The sequence below is a fragment of the Penaeus japonicus genome, unplaced genomic scaffold (genome assembly GCF_977035675.1).
Source record: "Penaeus japonicus unplaced genomic scaffold, GWHDUDI00000001_assembly GWHDUDI00000010, whole genome shotgun sequence".
In the NCBI taxonomy this organism is placed as follows: Eukaryota; Metazoa; Arthropoda; class Malacostraca; order Decapoda; family Penaeidae; genus Penaeus; species Penaeus japonicus.
This window is the reverse complement of record NW_028234412.1, coordinates 15387527-15410026: the sequence shown is the minus strand read 5'-3', so window position 1 is coordinate 15410026 and position 22500 is coordinate 15387527. Positions and strand designations below refer to the sequence as shown.

At 51.8% G+C, this 22500-nt stretch overlaps 1 protein-coding gene across 50 annotated transcripts in view; it reads left to right on the top strand.

The window, feature by feature from the left end:
• LOC122248005 (MAP/microtubule affinity-regulating kinase 3) overlaps positions 1-22500 on the top strand; it is a 133932-nt gene that overhangs the window by 64240 nt on the left and 47192 nt on the right. For 27 of the 50 annotated variants that reach the window (XM_086540847.1, XM_086540855.1, XM_086540837.1 and 24 more), the window contains exons 2-3: positions 633-1219; positions 9098-9151. The exons of 1 other annotated variant lie outside the window; for it this stretch is intronic. In XM_086540847.1, the coding sequence (XP_086396973.1) occupies positions 1082-1219; positions 9098-9151 (192 nt within the window). In that variant the 5' untranslated portion in view covers positions 633-1081. The remainder of the gene's footprint in view (positions 1-632; positions 1220-9097; positions 9152-22500) is intronic. 22 more of the 50 variants (XM_086540842.1, XM_086540821.1, XM_086540852.1 and 19 more) reach the window with 2 other exon arrangements.

Sequence of the window (22500 nt, the reverse complement as noted above, 5' to 3'; positions counted from 1 at the left end):
TAGTTTTTTTTCTTTCTTTCTGGTCTCTGTGCATTGTATTTTTAAATCTTCATCCGTATTTTTTACATGCACTTTCCACGCCGCGTCCCGTTAATCAGTCGGCGTCGGCCAGCTTGCGTGTACGTTGTCGTCACCGCGAATGCTGCAGTCGTTGGCGGATGACGTCATCGCACACAGTAACAGCGCCCTCCCCCCTCCTCTCCTTCCCCTTCCCCTCCTCTCCTCCCGGCCTCCACATTGGCTGGCGGTGGGAGTCACCGGCGAAGTTTTGTTATTCAATCCTCTTCCACCCAGAAGGCAGCGGCCCCATAGATCAGCAGCGCCCTCGCACCGACGGAGAGGCTGCCGGTTGTGGGTGGCGGGAGGGGCTGTGGGCGTGTGTGGCGGGCGCCCTCCGTTGGCCGGGGGCGGGAGTGACAACTGTTCAGTACATACTAGTGGTGGGAGCGGTTATCTATGAGGTCCTCCAGTGAGCGGGCGAGGGAAATTGAACGGGATCACGATTTATAGGTTGCGGTTAGGGAGGGTGGATGGGCGGGCGGGCGGGCGGTTGTTGGGGTGTGTAGTGTGGGTCACGTTATTGCTTTCGAATTTGAAAATAAAAAGAATATATATTTTATTACCGTTTTCAGGCGATGTGTTAGTAAAGAGAGAGATAAACACTTAAGCTGTGATATTTAGTGTTAAGTGTACTTGAGCATATGTCAAAAGAAACGCGGCACAAGCCTACAGGACCGGGCGCGGGTGTCATGTGACAAGTGACGCGAGTGACCCAGTGTGAGAGACGCGTGAGTGGCGAAGCGGTACTCGTCCCCCTCACTCGGCCCGGAGGATGCTGTCCCTCGCGCGGATAACAAGATAAAACGTCCAGGAAACAGTGGATTTTGCTCGCAGGGGAAGGGGCCGTCTGCGGTGCCAGTGCGAGAGAGAGCTTTTGGTGCCAGAGGTAGTGCCAGGCAGGCGGGGGCTTTGAGGTGACACTGGTGAGCTCCACCTGTTACCACCTGTCACTTGCACCAGGTGGACTGCCAGCAAGCAAGCGAGTGTTGCCAGGTGTGCTGGGGGGCTGCTGCGAGTGCTGATGCTGGCCGCCACCCGGGGTCCACCAGGCCCCACGCCCGCGCCGCCCGCCATGCCCGAGCCACGCCCACACTCCCACAAGGTCCACCTCCAGCACGGTCCTGCGCGCTTCCACAAGCCCTGGTACAACCCGCCGTGGGTAAGTTTCCCCCTACGCTTTGGTGCCGCGACGAGTCCTTGAACATGACGGTTGGTGCCATTTCATGTTCATTTCCCTCGGCGCTCTTTGGACCTTATTCAACAACCCTTTACCAGACTTTCTTTTTTACCTTCTCTCTTCTCCATTGATCTTTTACGCACATCTTCTTTACTTTGGACCGACTCCGACGGCGAATTTCTGTTTGGTTCATTCTTTTATTGATTGAACGGGTATCTATGGAGAGAGGGGACTGACTGCGCTTACGTACGACTTTATATTTGTGCTACACACTTACTGAACAGTAATTATGCGTGGATGAGCATCAGGTGTGACTGAAAGAAGAAATAGCAGTGTGCTTGTTTCTCCTCTCCCTCACTTACCACTTCTCTTTCTCTCCTCCTATCTGTTTTTCGTATGCTGTTTCTCCCCCCCCCCCTCTCATCCCTCGCCCACCTCTCCCTCTCTTCCCTTCCGACTCTCCATTCGAAAATAGCCAGTTGTGCCAAAAAAGACTATCAAAAAAGGAAGAAAAATCTAGAGATTTAACTCCTCCGAAAGAAAGAAAGAAGCACAAGAGACCTCGGGGCGTCGGTGATTCGTGATATATTAAAATCTAAAGTGCAATAAAACCACGGGCCGAAGAAGGTGAAAGGTCGATACTCCGCGAAGCCACGAGAGGAATGTACGCTGGAGGAGGAGGAGGAGGAGAATGAGGCGTGGAGGAGAGAGTCAGTTGACGGTGGCACGCGAAGGGGACGCGGAACCAACGCCGTGGCGGTGGCGATGGATGAGGTGATGCTGTGAGGGGGCCTCCACCTTCACGAACTTTTTCTTTCCTTCTTTTTTCTCGATCTCTGGAGACTTCCTGTTCTCGCTCACGATTTCTGTGTTACCTCCTCTCTCTCTCTCTCTCTCTCTCTCTCTCTCTCTCTCTCTCTCTCTCTCTCTCTCTCTCTCTCTCTCTCTCTCTCTCTCTCTCTCTCTCTCTCTTCTCTCTTCTCTCTTCTCTCTTCTCTCTTCTCTCTTCTCTCTTCTCTCTTCTCTCTTCTCTCTCTTCATTCTCATTTACTTGATTTTTTTCACCATTTACTTTCCCTTCCTCTCCTGTCGTTGCTACACACGTACTTTCACCGGGAAGCCTTATCACGGAAGAGGAAGTGATAAGGTTTGTGCGTGTGGTAACGTAGATCCTTACCTGCGTGTCGCCCTCATCTCTGCATTAGAGAAAGAGAGAGGGAGGGAGAGGGAGAGGGAGAGAGGGAGGTCGTTATTCCCAATGATTAGTAGCTAGGGCGGGGACAAAGGTAGTGAGGCACGCGGGATAGAAGTATGCTTTTCTGGCGGAGACAGGCAGGTCGATGAGCTTCTGCAGGCAGTACATTGTAAGCTTGTAAGCATAGCAAAAGGTGTTAAGGGAGAAGACACTCCGTTTGATACAGTGGCATAAAAAGACGATACAACAAAAAGGCCTATTGAGGGATGTGGCAGCCTTTCAGTGACCTATTTTTTGTTGCCTTTTTTCTGCCAAAACGGCTTTGAGTGTGTCTGGCTCCGTCAGGTCTCCAGCACATCATCATCATCCCTTCGCCAGGAGGTCGCGCCAACCCTTAGCTGCTGTATAGAGCTAATGACGGTTTTAGAGCCCCGTGTCCCGGGAAAGGTCAAGGCGAGCGAGGTGCAGCGCGAGGCTACAGGTGGTACTACAGGTGGTGGTGTTGGACGTGGTGGCGGCGGTGTCCCATGAGAACCCGTAGATGGCGTAAATATTATTCGCAGGCGAGGCGGTGTTCTATTCCTAGTGCCGCCATGTAGTACGGGTTGTTAATGGCACTCGAAATACACGGGATACTATTAGGTGTGAACCCGCCCGGACGTCTGGCATAGCAGGCCGGGTGCCAGGATTTGTTGGTGGCAGTGTCAAGTATGCTAAGCTGGGCCCGCAGTGCGTTGCCAGCAGATGCGTGACGATGCCAGGTACAAGTAGGGATGCTGTATGTGAGCCAGAGTGGAATGCTCGGTGACGCAATCCTTATGTGCCCGATTTGTGCGTCGGCGATGTTTATAAGAACGATGACGCTTGGGCTTTCGCTTTTCATTCGAGTTGGCTTCAGGAATGCTTGGTCTGGTCTGCGTGTATTTATAATCCGTTAAGTGCCTCGGCCTCTATTTTGCTTGCTAACAAGTGTTCGCTCGAAACTATTTTGTTGTTGGAAAGATTGCAAGCGTGACCTTGCGTTGAGGCTGTTGGTACATGGCGAGGCCCTGTGGTGACGCAACAAGGAACGCGAGACCGGCCGAACATGACACCTACGACTGGTTGTCTCAAGGGCGGGGCGGGTCAGCTGGTAACACTGCAGTAACCCGTAAAACCTCTTGTGATCTCCCTCGGCACGGCGTCTAGCGTACAGCTCGTTTCCTGCCATTCATTTTCTGCTCTTTCTCTCCTCTTCTCTCTTCACTTTCTCTATTCTCTCCTCTTCTCTCTTCACTTTCTCTTTTCTCTCCTCTCCTTTCCTCTCCTCTCCCCCCCTCTCCTCTTCTCTCCTCCCTCTCTTTCTCTATTTCTCTATTTCTCTATTTCTCTATTTCTCTTTCTCACTTTCACTCACTCTCTCCCTTCTCCTCCCTCCCTATCTCCCTTCCCCTCCTTCTGTCTTCCTATCCCTCCTCCCTCTCTCTGCTTCCCCTCCTTACCCTCTTTCCTCTGACTCTCCCTCTTGTTCCGGATTTTCTTTTTAGTCCTGTTTCACTGCCTCTTCCACGCCTGTTGGAGGTGCATGATGCAGCAGCAGAGCGAAGGATCGGACTCGTGCTGTGGCATTGCATCCCCCACGTCTTCCTCGGTTCATTTTTCCTCTGCCCGAGCGACTGTCCCGAGAAGGGCTGTCGGTTCCGAGCGACAGAGGGGAGGAGAGGGGAGAACAGAGAGGAAGAGAACAATGTACGGTGTTATAGAAGGGAGAGGATAGAATGAGGTGTTATAGCAAGGATTAACATGATTAGGATCACCTAGTCCCTCGGCGCAACACCCTTTCGTCGCCTGGAGTGGGGTCGCGTGCCTTTTGCAAGGATCCTTGTTTTGCAAAGGAGCTCCTCCTCGGCCGAGTGCTCGAGTCTTGCTTCTCGGCTCTGAATGACTTTCCGGCAGGGTCGCGCGGGCTGGAACGTTTACAGCAGACCCGTGCTTTCTGCTTTAGTTTGTCGGGCTAAATTTTGTTTCCTTGCGCCTTTTTTTAGCGTTTTCTTTGTTTTCTTCTTATTTTGTTTTCATTATGTTGTTGTTTTGCACTTTTATTTCGTGGGATATTACAGCTTTGACTTAACGGAACGGGAATGCCAATGTATATTTCTTAGCGAAGTAGGTTAACTGTACAGCGGGGCGACGGCGTGTTCAAGTACGTGTTTTTTGGTATGTGTGTTGGGTGGGGGTGGGGGGGAGAAACAATGCCTGGGAGTGAGGAAAGTCATTTTTTTATATACAGAAGGAGGGAGGAGGGGTACGGGCGATTATGAGTGGCTGCTTCGTTTCCTCATTGGCCGCCGGTCTTGTGGGGTCAGGGTGTACCACAAGATTTTCTTTTTTCTCTTTATTTCATATTTTCCTTAAGTTTCCCCTCTAATCGAGCGAAGCCGCAATGGCGAGCTCCGAAGCGACGACGCGGAACGGTTTGACCCCCTAAATCCGATGGTTAAAGATGCGGTGTCGATTTACGGCGCTGCTCGGCCCCGGCCACCCCTCGGGCCTGCAACCGGGGCTCATCCTGAAACATCTCGGCGAGGAGGAGGAGAGTGGTGGGGGCGTGAGGGCGAGAGGGGGGGGGAGATTGGATGAGGCAGCACTAAACTTGCGCTGGAGGACGAGGAGGAGGTTGAGGTTGTAGGGCTGAGATATATCTACTTCCTGCTTCCCCCTCACCTCTCTCCCTCTCCCCCTCTCCTCCACTCCACTCCCTCTCCCCCTCTCCTCCACTCCACTCCCTCTCCCTCCCCCTACCCCCTCTCCCATCCCATCCCATCCCATTATCCTTCTATTATCGCCCTTATTGCATTTGATCTGTATTAACGTCTTTCCATTTTTTCTGTCTGTGTTTCTCCCCTGTCATCTAGTTCATTTCCTTGATCTTCGTTTCTTATATTTTTTTTATTTTTTTTGTTTTGCGTCTTGCGATTGCGTTTTGCATTGGTAACATCGCCAAATATTTACCGGGTAGAACTGTTACAGGGGGAGAAGGAGAAGGAGAGGGGGAGGGCGAGGGCAGGGTAAGAGGTGGTGGTGGGGTGGGGATGGGGGGTACCGAGGTGGTAGGGTAGGTGGTCTCTTAGGGTGGGGTGGGAGGGTCGTATTAAAGGTGTGGTGGCGGTGGAAAGCGAGAGGAAGCTAGTGTAAGGCTGGCTTGGTGTTGGGTAAGGAGGGAAGGGAGAGTGGCACGCCAGAAGGGGGGATGTGAGGGAGGGGGGAGGAGAAAGAGTAAGGACGGGATGGCGGCGGATTTGGGATGGGCGGGATGTCTGGAAAGATATTAAGGATAGATGTAGGTGTTGGAATATAGGATGAGTGATTGGAGCGGCATTGGAAGAGGGGAAGAGGATGGGTTTGGGTAAGGGTAAGGGTAAGGGTAAGGGTAAGGGTAGGGGGAGGAGGAAGAGAGGAGCTTAGGGACAGTTTCGGAAGGTGGTGGTAGATAGCGCGAAGAAGCAAGGGAGAGAGGGGGCCGCGGGGAGGAGAGGGAGCATGCAACAGCTGGTGGTGGTGGTATTATACATGGTCAATACCCACCCGCTTCTGCCAGAGGCTTGTCGTCTTTCTAGTGTTGGATTTTTACCATACGTGCTCTTCTTAGAGATTTTGCTACAACTCACTCTCTTTCTTTCTTTCTTTCTCTTTCTCTCTTTCTCTTTCTCTCTTTCTCTTTTTCTCTTTCTCTTTTTCTCCCTCTCTCTTTCCTCCTCCCTCCTTCCCTCCTCCCCTCTCTCTCACTCTCTCCCCCTCTGTGCAACATTTATATATATCCCCCCCCCTCCCCTACCACTTTTCTAGTCACCGTTCCTACCCAGCAAGTCCTCTACCTGCCACCCTAATGAGACTGCCACGAGCAGGTCCACCAGAATTCCTCTCGTGAACGCCAATCCCGAATATGACCTCAAAAGAAAATAAAGGATTCGTTTGCGTGGAAAAGTTTGTCTTATCGATCGTGATTATACACAAGAAGAAAGAAAGGAAAGGAAAATAATGAACGCTTAAATGACTCGGTTGCAGTTGAGGTGGCGACTCGATTGTTTTGCTGTGACAGTCGCGTCTTCCTGTTTGAGAAGCTGTTGCCTCCCTTTGGTGCACGCGTTACAGTTATTGGCTTCTCGTGTCAGATGGAGGGGGGGGGGGCGAGCTGGCAGGCAGGCGGGCGGGCGGGTGGGCGGCGTTCCGGTGTCCGAGCTGCGAGCAACTGGGCTTAGCTGTTCTTCCTGCTGCATTTATCTCTTTCCTCTTCTCTTACGTCTTGTTCACTTACTCTCCTTCGCTCACTTTCACTCTCTCTCCCTTCCTTCCTTCCTTCCTTCCTTCCTTCCTTCCTTCCTTCCTTCCTTCCTTCCTTCCTTCCTTCCTTCCTTCCTTCCTTCCTTCCTTCCTTCCTTCCTTCCTTCGCTTGTCAAGTGTGGATGGGAGTAGGGGGATGGCCACAATATATGACTGCGTCCCGCTTTGTGCGTTTATTCGTTTCATTTGTCTGTGCTGATGGTCACTGGTCGCCACACGAAACTACTGGTAATGGTAGTTAATGATTGTTAATAATGGTTTAATAATGGTTGATGGTGGGGTTTATTGGTAGCTTATAAGGGAGGGAGGGAGATAGGAAGGGAAGTTTTGAGGAATTTAGATGCGGGGGTAGGACGCAGCGAAGAGAATAAGTAAGGAAGGAAGGAAAAGAGGGACGCATGTGAGCTCCGCTAAGAAGAGTTGAAGTGAAGTGAAGTTATCTTTATTAATGAGGGATTAGAAGAAGGTTTGGTGTTGGGAGGAAATGAGTTGATGAAAAAAAACTATCGGGTGGATCCGTCGGCGCGGTTCGGGGAAACGTAATGGCGTGCGGTCCGTCCCGGATAGCGGTTGCACGAAGACACTCAACAAACAAACGATATGAACGGCGAACAATGAGTACCTTTTGGTTGGGCGGATTCCGGTCAGGGGAGGAATCTGAAGCGGGAAGGTTGGCGTGGTCACCGCTCTGAATAACCGATGATAATGTCGGAATGTTTCTCTCTCTCTCTCTCTCTCTCTCTCTCTCTCTCTCTCTCTCTCTCTCTCTCTCTCTCTCTCTCTCTCTCTCTCTCTCTCTCTCTCTCTCTGTCTCAATTCGTTTTGCCTCGTTTTGCCTTCTTATGCGGGTGAAGTATATGCCATAGACACAAATATAGATAGATTGGAATCAGTTACCAAGGTGTAGCCCTCTTGATTTCCATTACTCCCCGCCCATCTCGTATCACCCCCCTACTCCTCCCCTCCTTTCTTCTCACAGGCCCCTTGGGATGTTTGTGTGTGTTCTAGCGCGCTCGAGTGGGGGTTTAAATTTGAAAAGTCGAGGTTTGACAGAGCTGTTTGGTGGCTCGCTGAGGTCACGGTTGGCCCGCATGAACCCCCAAACACTTAAGTCGGGAGGGGAGGGGGTGCCGTTGATAAGCAGCAGAGGCCGACCGCGTTTGGGGGACGATTGGCGGCGAGAGCGGGACACGCTGCGGCGCTCTGGGGGTGGGGTGGAAGTAGGGGAGATAGGGTGGGAGGAGGAGGGGAAGAAGGAGGAGGAGGAGGTGGCGCCTCTCGTGCGGGCGAGCGTCGGTGGCGTGACAGGTCGGCTTCTCGCGCGAGTTATCAAGTTATTGCCGGCGTGGGTGACGTGGCAGGACGAGCCGGCGTCGGGATGCTTCTGTCACGGCTGGGAGGCTGGCTGTCGTCCTCGAGCGTCCGGGGACAAACGTCTTGGTTGCGCCGCCTTCGCCCACGCGTCGTTAGATTGATCGGGGCATTTGTTTGCCTGTCTCTACCCCCCCCCCCCCTCTCTCTCTCTCTCTCTCTCTCTCTCTCTCTCTCTCTCTCTCTCTCTCTCCCCTCTCTCTTCTCTCCTCCTCTCTCTCTCTCTCTCTCTCTCTCTCTCTCTCTCTCTCTCTCTCTCTCTCTCTCTCTCTCTCTCTCTCTCTCTTTCTCTCTTTCTCTCTTTCTCTCTCTCTCGCTCTCTCTTTCTCTCTCTCAGTGACTCACCGACAAAGATGACGTGCTGATCACTTTTACTGCATCCACTGTAGGGATGACGTGACATGACAGACGTGACGAAAGCAAGGGAATTATGTTTTGAAAGTAATAATTTGCTTCTCTTTACCGTGGTAGCCAACTTGTGTATGTTAGCTTTAGTTTCATACCTGCTTGTAAATTATGAATATATTTATATGTTTGTTTGTGTGTGTATATATATATATATATATATATATATATATATATATATATATATATATATATATATTACGTATGTATTTTTTAATTTATTGCTATATTATTTTTAACCTTGAATCGACATGCTGTAGAATTTGCAACGCGGCTTATACGGCTTCGCGTATTTGAAAATACCTTGGAATCAGTAGCTTTAAATTCACCCTGAAATGGTTTCATGTAATGATGTAACTTTTTTGCAATTATTTGAGCTGTTCAATAGCCAGTACAGTAGGAATATTTTTTTTTTGTTACTTTTTATTTATTTATGATTATTTATGATCTCACACGGTCACCTACTTTTGATTTATCTTTCTTCAGTTAGTTTGTTTGTTTTATCATAAAAGTGACCTTGTCTCATGAACATGCACTTAATCCATGTTGTCCTTACATCTATTTTCCAGGTGAGTGAGAGCAAGGCTTCCAGCAAGTCCGCCGAGAAGGGACATCGAGCTAGGGTGAGCAATTTTGGTCCCTAATCACTAACATTTTAGTGACATTTAATCATCTTGTTCTGTTTTGCGCTGCCTTGAGGAAAGGGGGGGGGGAGAGACGCGCGTGATGTGCGTGCGTGTGCATGCATGGGTAAGGACTGGCACCATACATGCATGCGCGCGCCCTCACACCCTCTCGCACCCCCCCTCCCCTCTCAAGGGTGGGGCACACTTTCATAGCACCTGTTGATGTGCATCTGGAGATTTGTGAGCTTTGGAATGTTGCAAGTGTGGCGTGTGCCTCATTTGCTTCTGGTGTGGTGTGGTGTGATTTTCATCTAGTGTGGCTAATTAATATCGCCTGTTTTTTGTGTGCTTAGTCAACGTTGCATCACAAAAAGATCGGGTTGGCACTTGATTATGCACTAGTGCCACAATTCTCTCTATTTTGAGATTTGCTACTCTACTTGGCATCATAGCGTAAAATGTCATAGCTGTTAGCAAAGTGTAGCCACCGTCGCCAACAAGTTTTTCCTTTCCACAGTACTCCATAAGCTTCACTATACCAACCACACGGAAAAAAACAATAATAGTAGTTGCACCATATAAGACCGTACACTTAGCAAGGTACGAATCCCTACCACAGCTTGATTCTCTCCTCTCTTCGCTTCTCTTCTCTTCTCTTCTCTTCTCTTCTCTTCTCTTCTCTTTTCTCTTCTCTTCTCTTCTCTTCTCTTCTCTTCTCTTCTCTTCTCTTCTCTTCTCTTCTCTTCTCTTCTCTTCTCTTCTCTTCTCTTCTCTTCTCTTCTCTTCTCTTCTCTTCTCTTCTCTTCTCTTCTCTTCTCTTCTCTTCTCTTCTCTTCTCTTCTCTTCTCTTCTCTTCTCTTCTCTTCTCTTCTCTTCTCTCTCCTCTCCCCTCCTTTCTCTCCTCTCATCTTTCCTTTCTCGGATCTCCTCTCCTCCCTCTCTCTCTCTCTCTTTCTTTCTTTCTTTCTTTCTTTCTCTCTTTCTCTCCCTCCCCCCCCCCCCTCTTCCCTCCCCCCTTTCACGGGCACCTACCACGACAGCCAACCAGAGGCAGTGAGCACCCACCACACCTTGGTTGTCATTTTCTTCTTTTGCTTTATCTTTTATGGCTCACACATCTCCAGCCTTAATACCTCACACTTATATGTTCTAGATGTCAGCACTACAACCATCTCCTGTGGATCTGTCTGACGTCAAGGTATTTACGATGAGTTTGTCCGAAAGCTTTTGATATGGTTACGCAGCCAACGGGAAGGGAAGAAGGGTTTTTATCATATGGAAGAAGGAGGGGATTGTTACTTTTCTTCAATTTGCCTTTTTTTCTTTATTTTATAAAGGTGTCGCGCTCTGGCAGTGTAGTTGTATAACTTGTTGTATTATCTTGAACGTCATTTTCTCTCCCATTTTGATTCCATAACGTTTCACAGCTCCTCTACTCTCCTCGTTTTATTTATTTATTTATTATGGTGCTCCAAAACGATTAGATAAAGAACTCGAGCCACTGAGACTGCGGGTCGTAAAGACTCGCCTCCCCCTCCCCGCCCCCTTGCCCCCTGCACCTCCCCTGCTACCCACCCCCTTCAAACCCGTTGGCATTAGATACTTGAGAAACCTGTTAAGTGTAGGCATAACCTATTCTTTCCTCTGTGGGCGGGGTTGGCGTTGAGGTGGGTGGGGTAGGGTGAGGGACGGGCTAGGGGGAAGGGAGGGGTCGTACATGGAAGGGAGGGAGAAAGTTGCGTCATCGTCTTGCGTTTTTTTTCTTTTCTTTTCTTTTCTTTTTCTTTTTTTTTTGTTGTGTGCGTATGGGCTTGCCGTTTTGGTTTGTGTTTGTTACGAGAGGTTTTAGGGTTTGTTCAAGTAGCATTTATCCGTATGTTTGTTTGTGTGTGGGTAAATGGGTATGAAGGAAAAAGAAAGCGTTAGTGTAAGGGAAAGTGTGTGAGTGAGTTTGTGATTGTGTTTACTGCTGTGTGAGAAAGGGAGAGAAAATGAAAATGAAATTGAGAAGTGAGAGAGAGGGAGAGGCGTGTTTGTTATTTGTGTATCCGCCTGCTAGTGTTTTTTTGTATCTCGCGCGAAGGGCCAGCTGAGCGTTGAGTGTGAGGGTGTGGCGGCACGCGGTCGCCGTGCAGGTGTGGCGGAGGGCGAGGGCGAGTCTGCGTGCCTCCGCTCCCCCGTTCCCCGTACGCAAGGCGGGCACGGAGGCATTCGGCAGGGGTACTTTCTCCTTGGCAAAAACGGCGGGACCCGTCGGGCGGCTCTCTCCCCTTTCTCTCTCTGTCGTCCTTCCTCGGCCGCGCTTACTCTTGCTTTCTTCACTGCTCTTCCTCTTCCTCTTCCTCTTCCTCTTTGGTTTTGTCAACTCGCCATCAGGCCCTCCTCGCTCTCTGACTTCGTCATATTCAAACCTCTCTCCTCTTTTCTCTTGGAGTCTCTCCCTCCCTACTTCCATCTCTCCTTCCCCATACCCATTCCCATGCCCATGCCCATGCCCATGCCCTCACCCTCACCCTCACCCTCACCCTCACCCTCACCCTCGCCCTCACCCTCGCCCTCCTTATACCTTCCCTGTAGCTTCTTCCCCTACTCCTCTTTATCATCAGTATCAGTCATTCTTCTCCTTTTCCTCCTTCGCTTATCCATGCAATAATCTATCCTTCCTTCTGTCTATCTATCTATCTATCTATCTATCTATCTAGGTAACTAGCTATCTGTCCACATATCCATCTACCCATCTATCCGTACCTATCCGTGCTTATCCGTACCTATCCATCCAGATCCACGCACCTGTACATATTTCTGATTCTGATGTCCCTCCACAGCGACCTCGTGCCTCCCCTCGCATCACACTGTGCCCCCTCCCCCTATCCCTCCCCCTCCCTCTTGCTGGCAGGCCGCCTCACCGAAGGTCGGTCGTATTTACATGCAGGTCACGGCTACTCTAGGGAGTGGAGGGGGACAAGGGGGAGGGGGCAGGGGAGGGAAAGGATGGGGGCGAAGGGGGTTTGGAGGATGGACTTGGGACCCCAGGCTTGGTGTGTGAATTAGGGTGTCTTGCCGTCTATGGAAGCGGCGATGACCTTATGGAGTGACGGCAATCCGAACGGGGTTGAGAAGGGAGTACTACTGATCTGTCTCTCTCCCTCCCCCTCCTTCTGCCTCCTCTCTTCTCCCTCCTTCTTCTCTTCATATTTTTTCTTCCCCTCCTTCCTCCACCCTCTCCCCTCTCCTCCTCCCCTCCCTCCCCCTCCTTCATCCTCATTCTCCTCATAACCATCGTCGTCATCGACGCAGTCATCCTCACTCTACTTTGTTTTACTTCCTCCTCCTCCTCTTCCTTCCTCCTTATCCCATAACCTCGTGCCAGACCCCCTCTCCTCTTTCCTCTCTCTTGTTCTTTTCTCTTTTCTCTCCTCTCCTCTTCTTTTCTCTTTTCTCTCCTCTCTCCTCTTCTCTCCTCTCCTCTCCTCTCCTCTCCTCTCCTCTCCTCTCCTCTTCTCTCCTCTTCTCTCCTGTCTCCTCTCCTCTCCTCTCCTCTCCTCTCCTCTCCTCTTCTCTCCTGTCTCCTCTCCTCTCCTCTCCTCTCCTCTCCTCTCCTCTCCTCTCCTCTCCTCTCCTCTCCTGTCTCCTCTCCTGTCTCCTCTCCTCTCCTCTCCTCTCCTCTCCTCTCCTCTCCTCTCAGCCTACCTTGTAACCCTGGCTTGCCACTGCGCACAAGCTCGTATCGCGGCGCCCTACTTTCGAACTTATCTCTTGATTAGAAAAAAAAGATCCCTCCCAGTCCGTGGCGATAAAGCCGAAAGGATTTGTGTCTTTGTGGGGTCCGATAGCGGAGGTGTAGGTGCGACCCCGGACCGTAGATGATGGGGAGGTACACGATAGGGGAAGGGGGGTTGTTGTTTGACCTTGTGGAAGGTGATACTGATTTTAATTTTGCTCTCTCTCTCTCTCTCTCTCTCTCTCTCTCTCTCTCTCTCTCTCTCTCTCTCTCTCTCTCTCTCTCTCTCTCTCTCTCTCTCTCTTCTCTCTCTTCTCTCTCTCCTCTCTCTCTCTCTCTCTCTCTCTCTCTCTCTCTCTCTCTCTCTCTCTCTCTCTCTCTCTCTCTCTCTCTCTCTCTCTCTCTCTCTCTCTCTCTCTCGTTCTCTCTCTCTCTATCTATCTATCTATCTATCTATCTATCTGTCTCTGTCTCTCTAGTAGCCGTAATGTGACATTTAGCGGTGTTTGGGATTTCGGTTTACGGTGCCCTCTCCCTCCCTCCCTCCCTCCCTCCCTCCCTCCCTCCCTCCCTCCCTCCCTCCCTTTGGTGACGGCCGCATTGCGGAAATTAGTTGTTCCATTAAGTCGTCCCGGAGAAAGTCTTATTACACAGTGCTGAAGGCGAAAACAAAGCCTTTTTGTGAAGCAGAGTAATATGTTTACACACAAATATGTACGAACATTCACTTATATATATGCATATGTGTATGCGCGGCGCCCACACACACACAGGAAGAACGAAAAGGAAGTGCCGGTTTTATCGTGACGAGACGTGATCGTGCGAGCGCTGTTGATTGGAGAAAGTCTCTCCTGGCAGGGATCCTTCACCTCGTCCTCACCCTCCTGCCGGGCGCTGCTTGCTCGCCCTGGCGCTCCTGCTAGATAGGGTGGGAGAGAGAGAGAGAGGGGGAGAGTGAGAGTGAGAGTGGGGGGTGGGGAGGAGCGAGAGCACACACACACACACACACACACACACACACACACACACACACACACACACACACACACACACACACACACACACACACACACACACACACACACACACACACACACACACACACAACACACCCCCACACACACACACACACACACACACACACACACACACACACTCACACTCACACTCACACACACACACACACACACACACACACACACACACACACACACACACACTCACACTCACACACACACACACACACACACACACACACACACACACACACACACACACACACACACACACACACACACACACACACACACACACACACACACACACAGCATTCAGTGAGTTGCATCGGGTATCATTGTGATGAAAGTTTCTCACTGGTGGCGAAAATTCCAAAAGTAAAGGGCAGAAAAGTGTGTGCGTGTGCGTGTGCGTGTGCGTGTATGTGTATGTGAACATGAATATGATTTCATGGGTGGGGTTTTATGTATGTGCATTGATGCTGATAGGAGGAAGGACGGGATGGGGTCGCTGACGTCACAAAAGGGCGGGGGGGGGGGGGGGCCTGCCGAGCGTGAGTCATCCCGCCCCAATAACTCCCCACCTTCACCCTCTGGTCGTCAACTTCCTCCACCTGTGAGAGTGGCTACGGGTGCACACCTTCCCGCGTCCGGATGGAGTTGCTGTAACGTCGTCGTCGGCGACGCGGCGTGGGTTTGCTATGTGCGCGCTTACGAACCCACCATTAAGCTTCCAGTCACACACGCGCACGCACTCCCTCGCCTCGCACGCGGCTCGGAAGTTCCAGCACGGAATCGTTGATTCGAAAGCGGAACATCAGCCTCGGGGAACATTGGTTGTTTCCTTGCTGCTGCATGGCCCTCGCCGTGGTGGGGAAGGGCCAGGCCAGGCCAGGCGTCACAGCCGGACAAAGAATCGGATGGATCGGCGGTCTGTTGTTTCCGGCGCGGAGGGGCAGCGGCAAGGCAGTGTGCGGGCGCAAACACCGCCTAATGGGATTTGGCGTTTGCCCTTTTGCTTCGTGCTCTGCATTTGCCCAACAGCGGCGGCAGGAGTGTCCTTGTGATGCCCGGGCCTCCTCCCCGGCTGTGCGGGCTGTGCGGGCCGTGCGGGCTCGTGGGGCGAGTGAGGCGAGGACGACACGTGGGCTCATGACGTGGCCACCGAACGACGGCGAGAAGTCGAGGGCCACGGAAGGATGCGACGGTTACTGAGACACGCGTGAAAGGCTCGAAGGAATGCACCGGCGCCACGGCCATGTGCTGGAGTCGAGGGCCAAGGTTGATTTAAGGGGAGACGCCCGGAAGAGATAGCACCCCTCCCCCCGCCGTCACATGGACTCATTCCCGACTTTCATTCCTCGATCGGCATTAACAATCAAAATAGCTTTTTGGTACTTTATTCCATTATATAAATTATCATTTCCTACTCTGTGGTCTCCGCCAGTCATGCTGTGACCGCGCTGATCCTCTACCTATGCCAAGCTGGGTCGACGTCTGACCTTGCCTCCCCTCTGCTCCTCGGCTGTCTGTCCACAATTGCTTTACGGACTTCATTATCCTCTCCCAAGTTGGTAATGATATTGACCTCCTTATCGACCGATGTAGAGAAAACCGCTAACAGGAACAGCAATTAACTTGCAGGAGGAAAAGTGTGTTGCTTGGGGGGGGGGGGGTCGAGCTTCCGTGGTTGTATGCATCACCTCCACACCATCCACCGCCCCCCCCCCCCCACACACACACACACACACATCACGCATTTGGTAGTGTGTTGACTTCCCCGATAATGATGCAGGTCAATATTTACCCTGGACCTTTCCAGTCGCCCTCATTTCCGTTCCGACCCCCCTCCTTTCCCTCCTTCTCATCCATTTGGTTTAAAGAAAAGATGAAAGAAAAAAAAAAAACTGGTAAATGATAACATGTGAGTAAGAAGGTGCCTGTGTCTCTGCCTGAGTCTGTGTTCAGGGCACCAATCCACCTCCTCATTATGCTCGTGAGAGAAGGGCTGTTCCAGAATGCTCTCTAATCGGTTATTTATAGTGATTTGACAGCGGAGAGGTGCTGTTGATTGTCTCTGAATAAAGCCTCACAGTTGTTAACTAGCTAGTGGGAGAGACGAGCATAATCGGCTGGTTATGAGGGGAGCTTTAAGGCGCTGTCACACTAACCTGTTTTCCGTCGTTTTATTTCGTCAATTTTTCGAGTCGGGCCTGTGTCCATCCACAGTTCACTGTTTCAACTGGAGGAAAAATATAGGCATTCAGGGTGCGAGAAATTGCTCAAAAGGTAGTCGGGGCCTTAAGGGTGCTAGGCATCTAGGGTGCGAGGGCTCAGGGGTCGGGGAAGGGTCTCGAGGTGACGAGGGGGAGAGAGTAGGTTTCAAGAAGGTGCTCTGTCTCCCCCCCCCTCCCCCTCCTCCTTACCCTCCTTCATCCCTTCTCCCCTTCCTCTTCATCTTCTTATTCCTCCCCACTCCCCGTCCTCACGTCTTTTCTCTTACCACTCTCTCCTGTCTTCTTTTCCTCCCCTTTCCCCTCTCCCCTCCCCTCCCTGTCCCCTCTCCTCTTCCAGTCCTGCCTTACTCTTCCCTTTCTTGCCCTCTTTCCCTCCTCCCGCCTTTTGCCCACTTACCTCCTTTTACTCCCTTCCCCCTCTCTCACTCACCTTTTCACCTTTCACCATCTCCCTCCCCCCCGTCACCCTTTACCCCCTCTCGCCCTCCCCCCTTTCATCCTTTTCCCCCTCTCTTGCCCTCTCCCCCTCCTCTTCCCCCTCTCTTGCCCTCTCCCCCTCCTCTTCCCCCTCTCTTGCCCTCTCCCCCTCCTCTTCCCCCTCTCTTGCCCTCTCCCCCTCCTCTTCCCCCTCCTCTTCCCCCTCTCTTGCCCTCTCCCCCTCTTCCCCCTCTTCACCCTCTCCCCCTCTTCCCCCTCTTCACCCTCTCCCCCTCTCCCCCTCTCTCGCCCTCTTCCCAATACAGCGTAGGCCCAGCAGACATGACCCCTGGGGACTGCGCCTCCCCCCGAGCTGTCATGCGTGTCAAAACATTACACACCCGGGGGTTAGTGATCCTCCCCAGCTCCTCCTTAATGACTTTGGAGGTGGTTCTTAGGACGCCTCTGCCGTTCTCTCGTTCCCCTCCGCGCCTCTTTCTCACGTTCTTCGGATCTACTAGATATGGTCTTGTTGGTTTGGTTTGGTTTGGTTTGGTTTTTGTTATAATTCTCTCTCTCCCTCTCCCTCTCCCTCTTCCTCTTCCTCTTCCTCTTCCTCTTCCTCTTCCTCTTCCTCTCTCTCTCTCTCTCTCTCTCTCTCTCTCTCTCTCTCTCTCTCTCTCTCTCTCTCTCTCTCTCTCATTCTCTCTCTCATTCTCTCTCCCCCCTCCCCCTCCCTCCCTCTCTTTCATCTCTCCTTGCTCCTCTCTTCTCTCCTCTCTTCTCTCTTTACATGTTACGTTACTCCCTTGACCTCTTTCTCATCCTGTGACCACGAAGAATCCGGTTAACGCTAGACTAAAAGAGTGCACCACGCTCGCTTGCATGTCAGGCAGTGCCATCATTGAATTGCAGAGAGCGAGAGAGAGAGAGAGAGAGAGAGAGAGAGAGAGAGAGAGAGAGAAACAAACAAACAAACAAACAAACAAACAAACAAACAAACAGAGTGGGGGACCCAAGGAATTGGGGGTGTAGAAGGGGAAGCGGTAGGTAGAGGCATTACCTCAGCATAAGGACGGCGAGTGACCACGTAAGCTTGCAGACGTCGGCTAAGGGGCCGTAGCATTAACTCGAGGATTACCGCCGCAGCGCCGCGCCCCCGTTAGATCTGCGTTGGAAGCCCCGCACAACCTGCCACAAAAACGCCTCCAGAAGCCCCGCCAAGAGGCAGTTCTACAGCGCGTGTCTTACTCAGGAGAGCGAGGCCTACTTCAGCCCTTCTCTTTCTTACACCTCTATTCCCGCTCTCCATATTTCTTTTCTGCCCTTCTATTTCTCATGTCTTTTGTTGTTTTTTACTACCCCCTCCCTCCCATTCCCAATTACCATCCTCCCTCCCTCCTTCCCTGCCTCCCTCCCTCCTTCCCTGCCTCCCTCCCTCCTTCCCTCCCTCCCTATCTCATACCGCCCTCCCTCCCTCCCTCTCCTACCTCCCTCCCTCCCTCTCCTACCTCCCTCCCTCCCTCTCCTTTCTACCTCCCTCCTTCCCTCCCTCCCTCCCTCCCTCCCTCCCTCCCTCCCTCCCTCCCTCTCCTCCCGCCTTCCCTCCCTCCCTCCCTCTCCTACCGCCTTCCCTCCCTCCCTCCCTCTCCTACCGCCTTCCCTCCCTCCCTCCCTCTCCTACCGCCTTCCCTCCCTCCCTCCCTCTCCCTCCGCCTTCCCTCCCTCCCTCCCTCCCTCCCTCCCTCCCTCCCTTTCCTACCGCCCTCCCCCCCTCCCTCTCCTACCGCCCTCCCTCTCCTACCTCCCCCCCTCTCTCTCTCTCTCTCTCTCTCTCTCTCTCTCTCTCTCTCTCTCTCTCTCTCTCTCTCTCTCTCTCTCTCTCTCTCTCTCTCTCTCTCTCTCTCTCTCATTTTGCCTCTCGTTATGCGGGTGAAGTTATGCCTGCGGGGTGGGAATGAGTCTATTTCGGGATGCTTGGCCTGAGCAGGGCAGGTGAGGGGTGGGGTTGGGGATAGGGGTAGGGGTAGGGATAGGGATAGGGATGGGGTGGGGGGTCCTGAGCCTAGCATTGCGTGTTGTAGAGGTCGATAGCCGGTTAGGGACGCGGTAATAGTTGGGCAGGTAAATGTTACGTGTTGGTGACCACACTTGACCTACACGCGAGTACTGGGGAAACCTTATTTTTTCGGCATATACTGTTATTGTTGTTGTTGTTATTATTATTATTATTATTATTATTATTATTATTATTATATATTTTTGTTTTCGTTTTTGTTAGTTATAATTTTATTTACTTGTTCTGTGTGTGTGTGTGTGTGTGTGTGTGTAACAGAGAGAGAGAGAGAATGAGAGAGAGAGAGAGAGAGAGAGAGAGAGAGAGAGAGAGAGAGAGAGAGAGAGAGAGAGAGAGAGAGAGAGAGAGAGAGAGAAAAGAAAACAAGAAAGAAAGAGAGTGAGTGAGTGAGTCAATCAGTCAGTCAGTCGGTCAACGTATAAAGTATTTGATCCCGTCTACTGCCCCAAGAGTTGGGACGACTGTTTAAGACTCGAGTGATCCCTCCTTGCCCTCGACCCCCGTTGCTGACCTCCACTTCTCCCTGCCCTCTCTGACCCTCCCTCTCTCATCCACTTCTTCCGTGGCGTTCCGTGTCCCTTTCCATCTCTCCCTCCCTCTCCTTCTCCCTCTTCTTCTCCCTCTCTCTGTCCGGGATTGCGTTTCCCCCCAGAGGCGTTACCCGAAAGGGTGGCATTATTGGCTTTCGTCATCTTGGCCGTGGATGGGATATGGCATCTGTTACCGCCGGTAAGCCCTCCTGTATGTCTTCCTCTTATGCCGTGGGAATCGGGTGGAAGGCCTTGTCGTTTCGGATCCTTCCTCCCTGTGTTGTAGGACACGTAGGATGAAGAGGGAATGGCTACGACCTTTCTTGGGAGAGATGACCTTGCGGTCGTATGATCTTGGGCGGCGCGGCGTGGGTATGAGGGGGGAGGGGCGGGAGAGAGGAAGAGGAGGAGGCTGGCTCACTGGGTAGCTGGATTGCTGGCTGGCTGGCTGGCTGACTGGCTGGCTGGTGGTAGACCCCCGGCGTGACCTAGTTAACGGGGTGGTGGCCTACCCCAGGATGCCAAGGTCGCGGCCCACACCTGGGTCTGTTTATGACTCGTGAACCTATTTCACCTGGGATTTAACTCTCGCCCTCGATGCCGGCTCGGCCGTCGCTCGGGGGTCTCGCACTCGCCACTGACACGACAGAGAGATACGATTGTTTGTTTATTCGACCACAGAGATATACAGATGGACACAGCCGCGTGGCTCTCACTGACCCTCACCAGCAACCCGCGATGATTGTTCGTTCTTCCGCCTGCATCGCGGGGGGCGGGGGGCGGTGGTGACGAAAGCCCTTCGGCCATGCCATCTCCTTTCTTGCGGCTGTGTCCTGTGGACCGATGGCGCAAGTGGACCTAAGGGATGTGAAACCGCGCTGCATCAGACATTTGCAAGGAAAACCTGGTCGACCATCAAGAGATTCTGGCTCGGAATTTTCCACGTCGATGGCGTGAGGGCTGACGTCTGTTGTTTGGTCTTTATCCACGCGCACGAACCTCCCAAGGAAGGACATGCACCCGCATGCGACGTTTTATACTTGATCGCTCTCTGGTTTTCCTCTTTGTATCTCTTTATCTCTCTCCTTCTCTCGGAATCTCCCTTCCTTATCCTTTTCTCTTGGATTGTCTGATACCCACTCTTCTGACCAATTCCCTTATCGCGATTCGTCCGTCTCACCTCCTTTCCTTCTTTTCTCCTAATCACATACGGCTATCATAGAGAAAAAGAAAAGAAGAGGAGAAGAAAGAAAAGAGAAAAGCGAGAGACCGAGAACAGAATGTGGTGGCGGAGCTACGAGGTGCTCTTGTTTACCTGGTGTTAATGCTACCTGCAGGCGCTTTGTGAGGTGCTCCCCGGCGACCTCCTGCAGCCCTTGTGGTCTTCATCATTGTCTCTTGGGCGTGGCGGGAGGGAGGGAGGGAGGGAGGGAGGAGGGAGGTGGGAAGCCTCTTATTGTTGTAGGGCGGGGGGGGGGGGGGGGTGTTTATTCGTTTGTATATTTATACATTATCCATCCGTCTACGTATCTATTTATTCACTTTTTATCTGTTTGTTTATTCTACGAATTGTTGGAATGCGTGTAGAGAGAGAGAGGGAGAGAGAGACACAAACAGAGACTCTGTAAGGATAAAAGGTCAGGGTTCTTGCGAGGAGCTCGGTGGATGCGTGCGGCGATGGCGATACCGGCCGGGCATCATTTCGTCCGGCGTTATCGCGGGCAAATGTGGCCCTCAAATCGCCGTCCGCTGCTGTGAAATAGCGTCCCAGCTCTCTCGTGCCAGCCGGGATGAGCGGGTCCAGTTCATGTTGTACGGGTCGGCTTCTTGTTCGCGCCGAGGCGGAGGGGGTGTATTTGTGGTGTGGGTTGGGTGTAGGTGATTGTGTTGGAATTAGGTTTTTGCCTGTCTCTCTCTGTTGAGGTAGTCATATATATATGTTTGTGTTTGTTTTTGTGAATGAGTGAGAGATAAATTGATAGGGACACAGACACATGCAGACAGTCAGAGAGTAAGAATAAGAGTAGGAGAGAAAGAGTTAGGAGACAGAGAGATCCGTTTTTGTGCGAGAAGTATGAAATTGTTAATGTGATCAGTGGCTCGGTGCTTTTGTTAACAAGAAACCATGTACAAAATCCAGGTGAATTTTCATTAATTATCCATTGTACACTAGGAAAAAAAGACTTGTCTTTATTTTGCTCTGTTTGCGTGTGCGTGTGAACGCGTGCGCGCTCGGGCTTGATCTCCCGAGGAGAGAGAGAGAGAGAGAGAGAGAGAGAGAGAGAGAGAGAGAGAGAGAGAGAGAGAGAGAGAGAGAGAGAGAGAGAGAGAAGGGGTAAAAAACGAAGAATAAGAAAGAAAGAAATTGTTTAGTTCTAATAACGTGGCCATTACCTCTACGTCATGACCCACTTTGTCCTGTGTAAGATTTACGGGGCTGGCGTGGCTGGCGGTGCGGAAGCCTTTGTGTAGGTGTAAGTGTCTGCGCCTGTGCCTTGGCTGTGTTTGTCACGCAGTCGATCGTATCGGCCTGACCTTTAATGTCAACTGGGTCGTGTATGCTTGTGGTTGACCTATAGATTATTTTCCCCCGCCTTGTGGGACGCTTTTCCGTTCTGGATAGATCGTTTCTGGCTGTGTTGGGTACGCGTCATTTTTTCTCTCTTCTTCGCGCACTTACGTCAATTTGCCGACGAATTGAACTGTGATACCCGGGGATTGCATTAAAGTGGAGTGGGAGGAGAGAGGGGGAGGGGGTAGCGGGTTGGGCGTGACCCAGATGTATTACCAAGTTCTGATTGCGCTTTGACGTTCGTGCGTCACATCTCTATTTAGCGTTTAAAAATGTAGGTCACTGTACCTGTGGGGCAGCCACGAATATTTTATTGATGTGCTCGAGCCTGCAATTCAAGAAGCGAAGGAGCTGCTTTGAGGGCGATAGGGTCGCGGAGTAATCTGTCATTGCTTGCGCTTTTGAGTGCGTGCGTGCGTGCGTACGTGCGTGCGGTCGCTCGCATTTAGATCGGATGATTAAAGTTAACGTTATTGATGATTACTCTAGTTGCGGTAGAGGCACGTCTTGTGTGATGGCGGCAGCTGGGGCGGCGGTGAACGAGAAGCTAGTGGTGTGTGTGTGTATCAGTGGAGTGAGACTGAATGGTGGCGCAGGATCCATCTTGAAGGTGAACCACCCTCGCCGTCCTACACCGACGCCTCTCGCGCAACCTGCTTCCTCTGCCGTCGCTCACCGCTCCTGTCGATGAGAGTTGATAAGAAGGCCTTTTGGGGCTCTTCTTGGCAGTCAGTCTGGCGGAGGAGACGGTCAAAGGGCTGTCGCTCTCTCCCTTT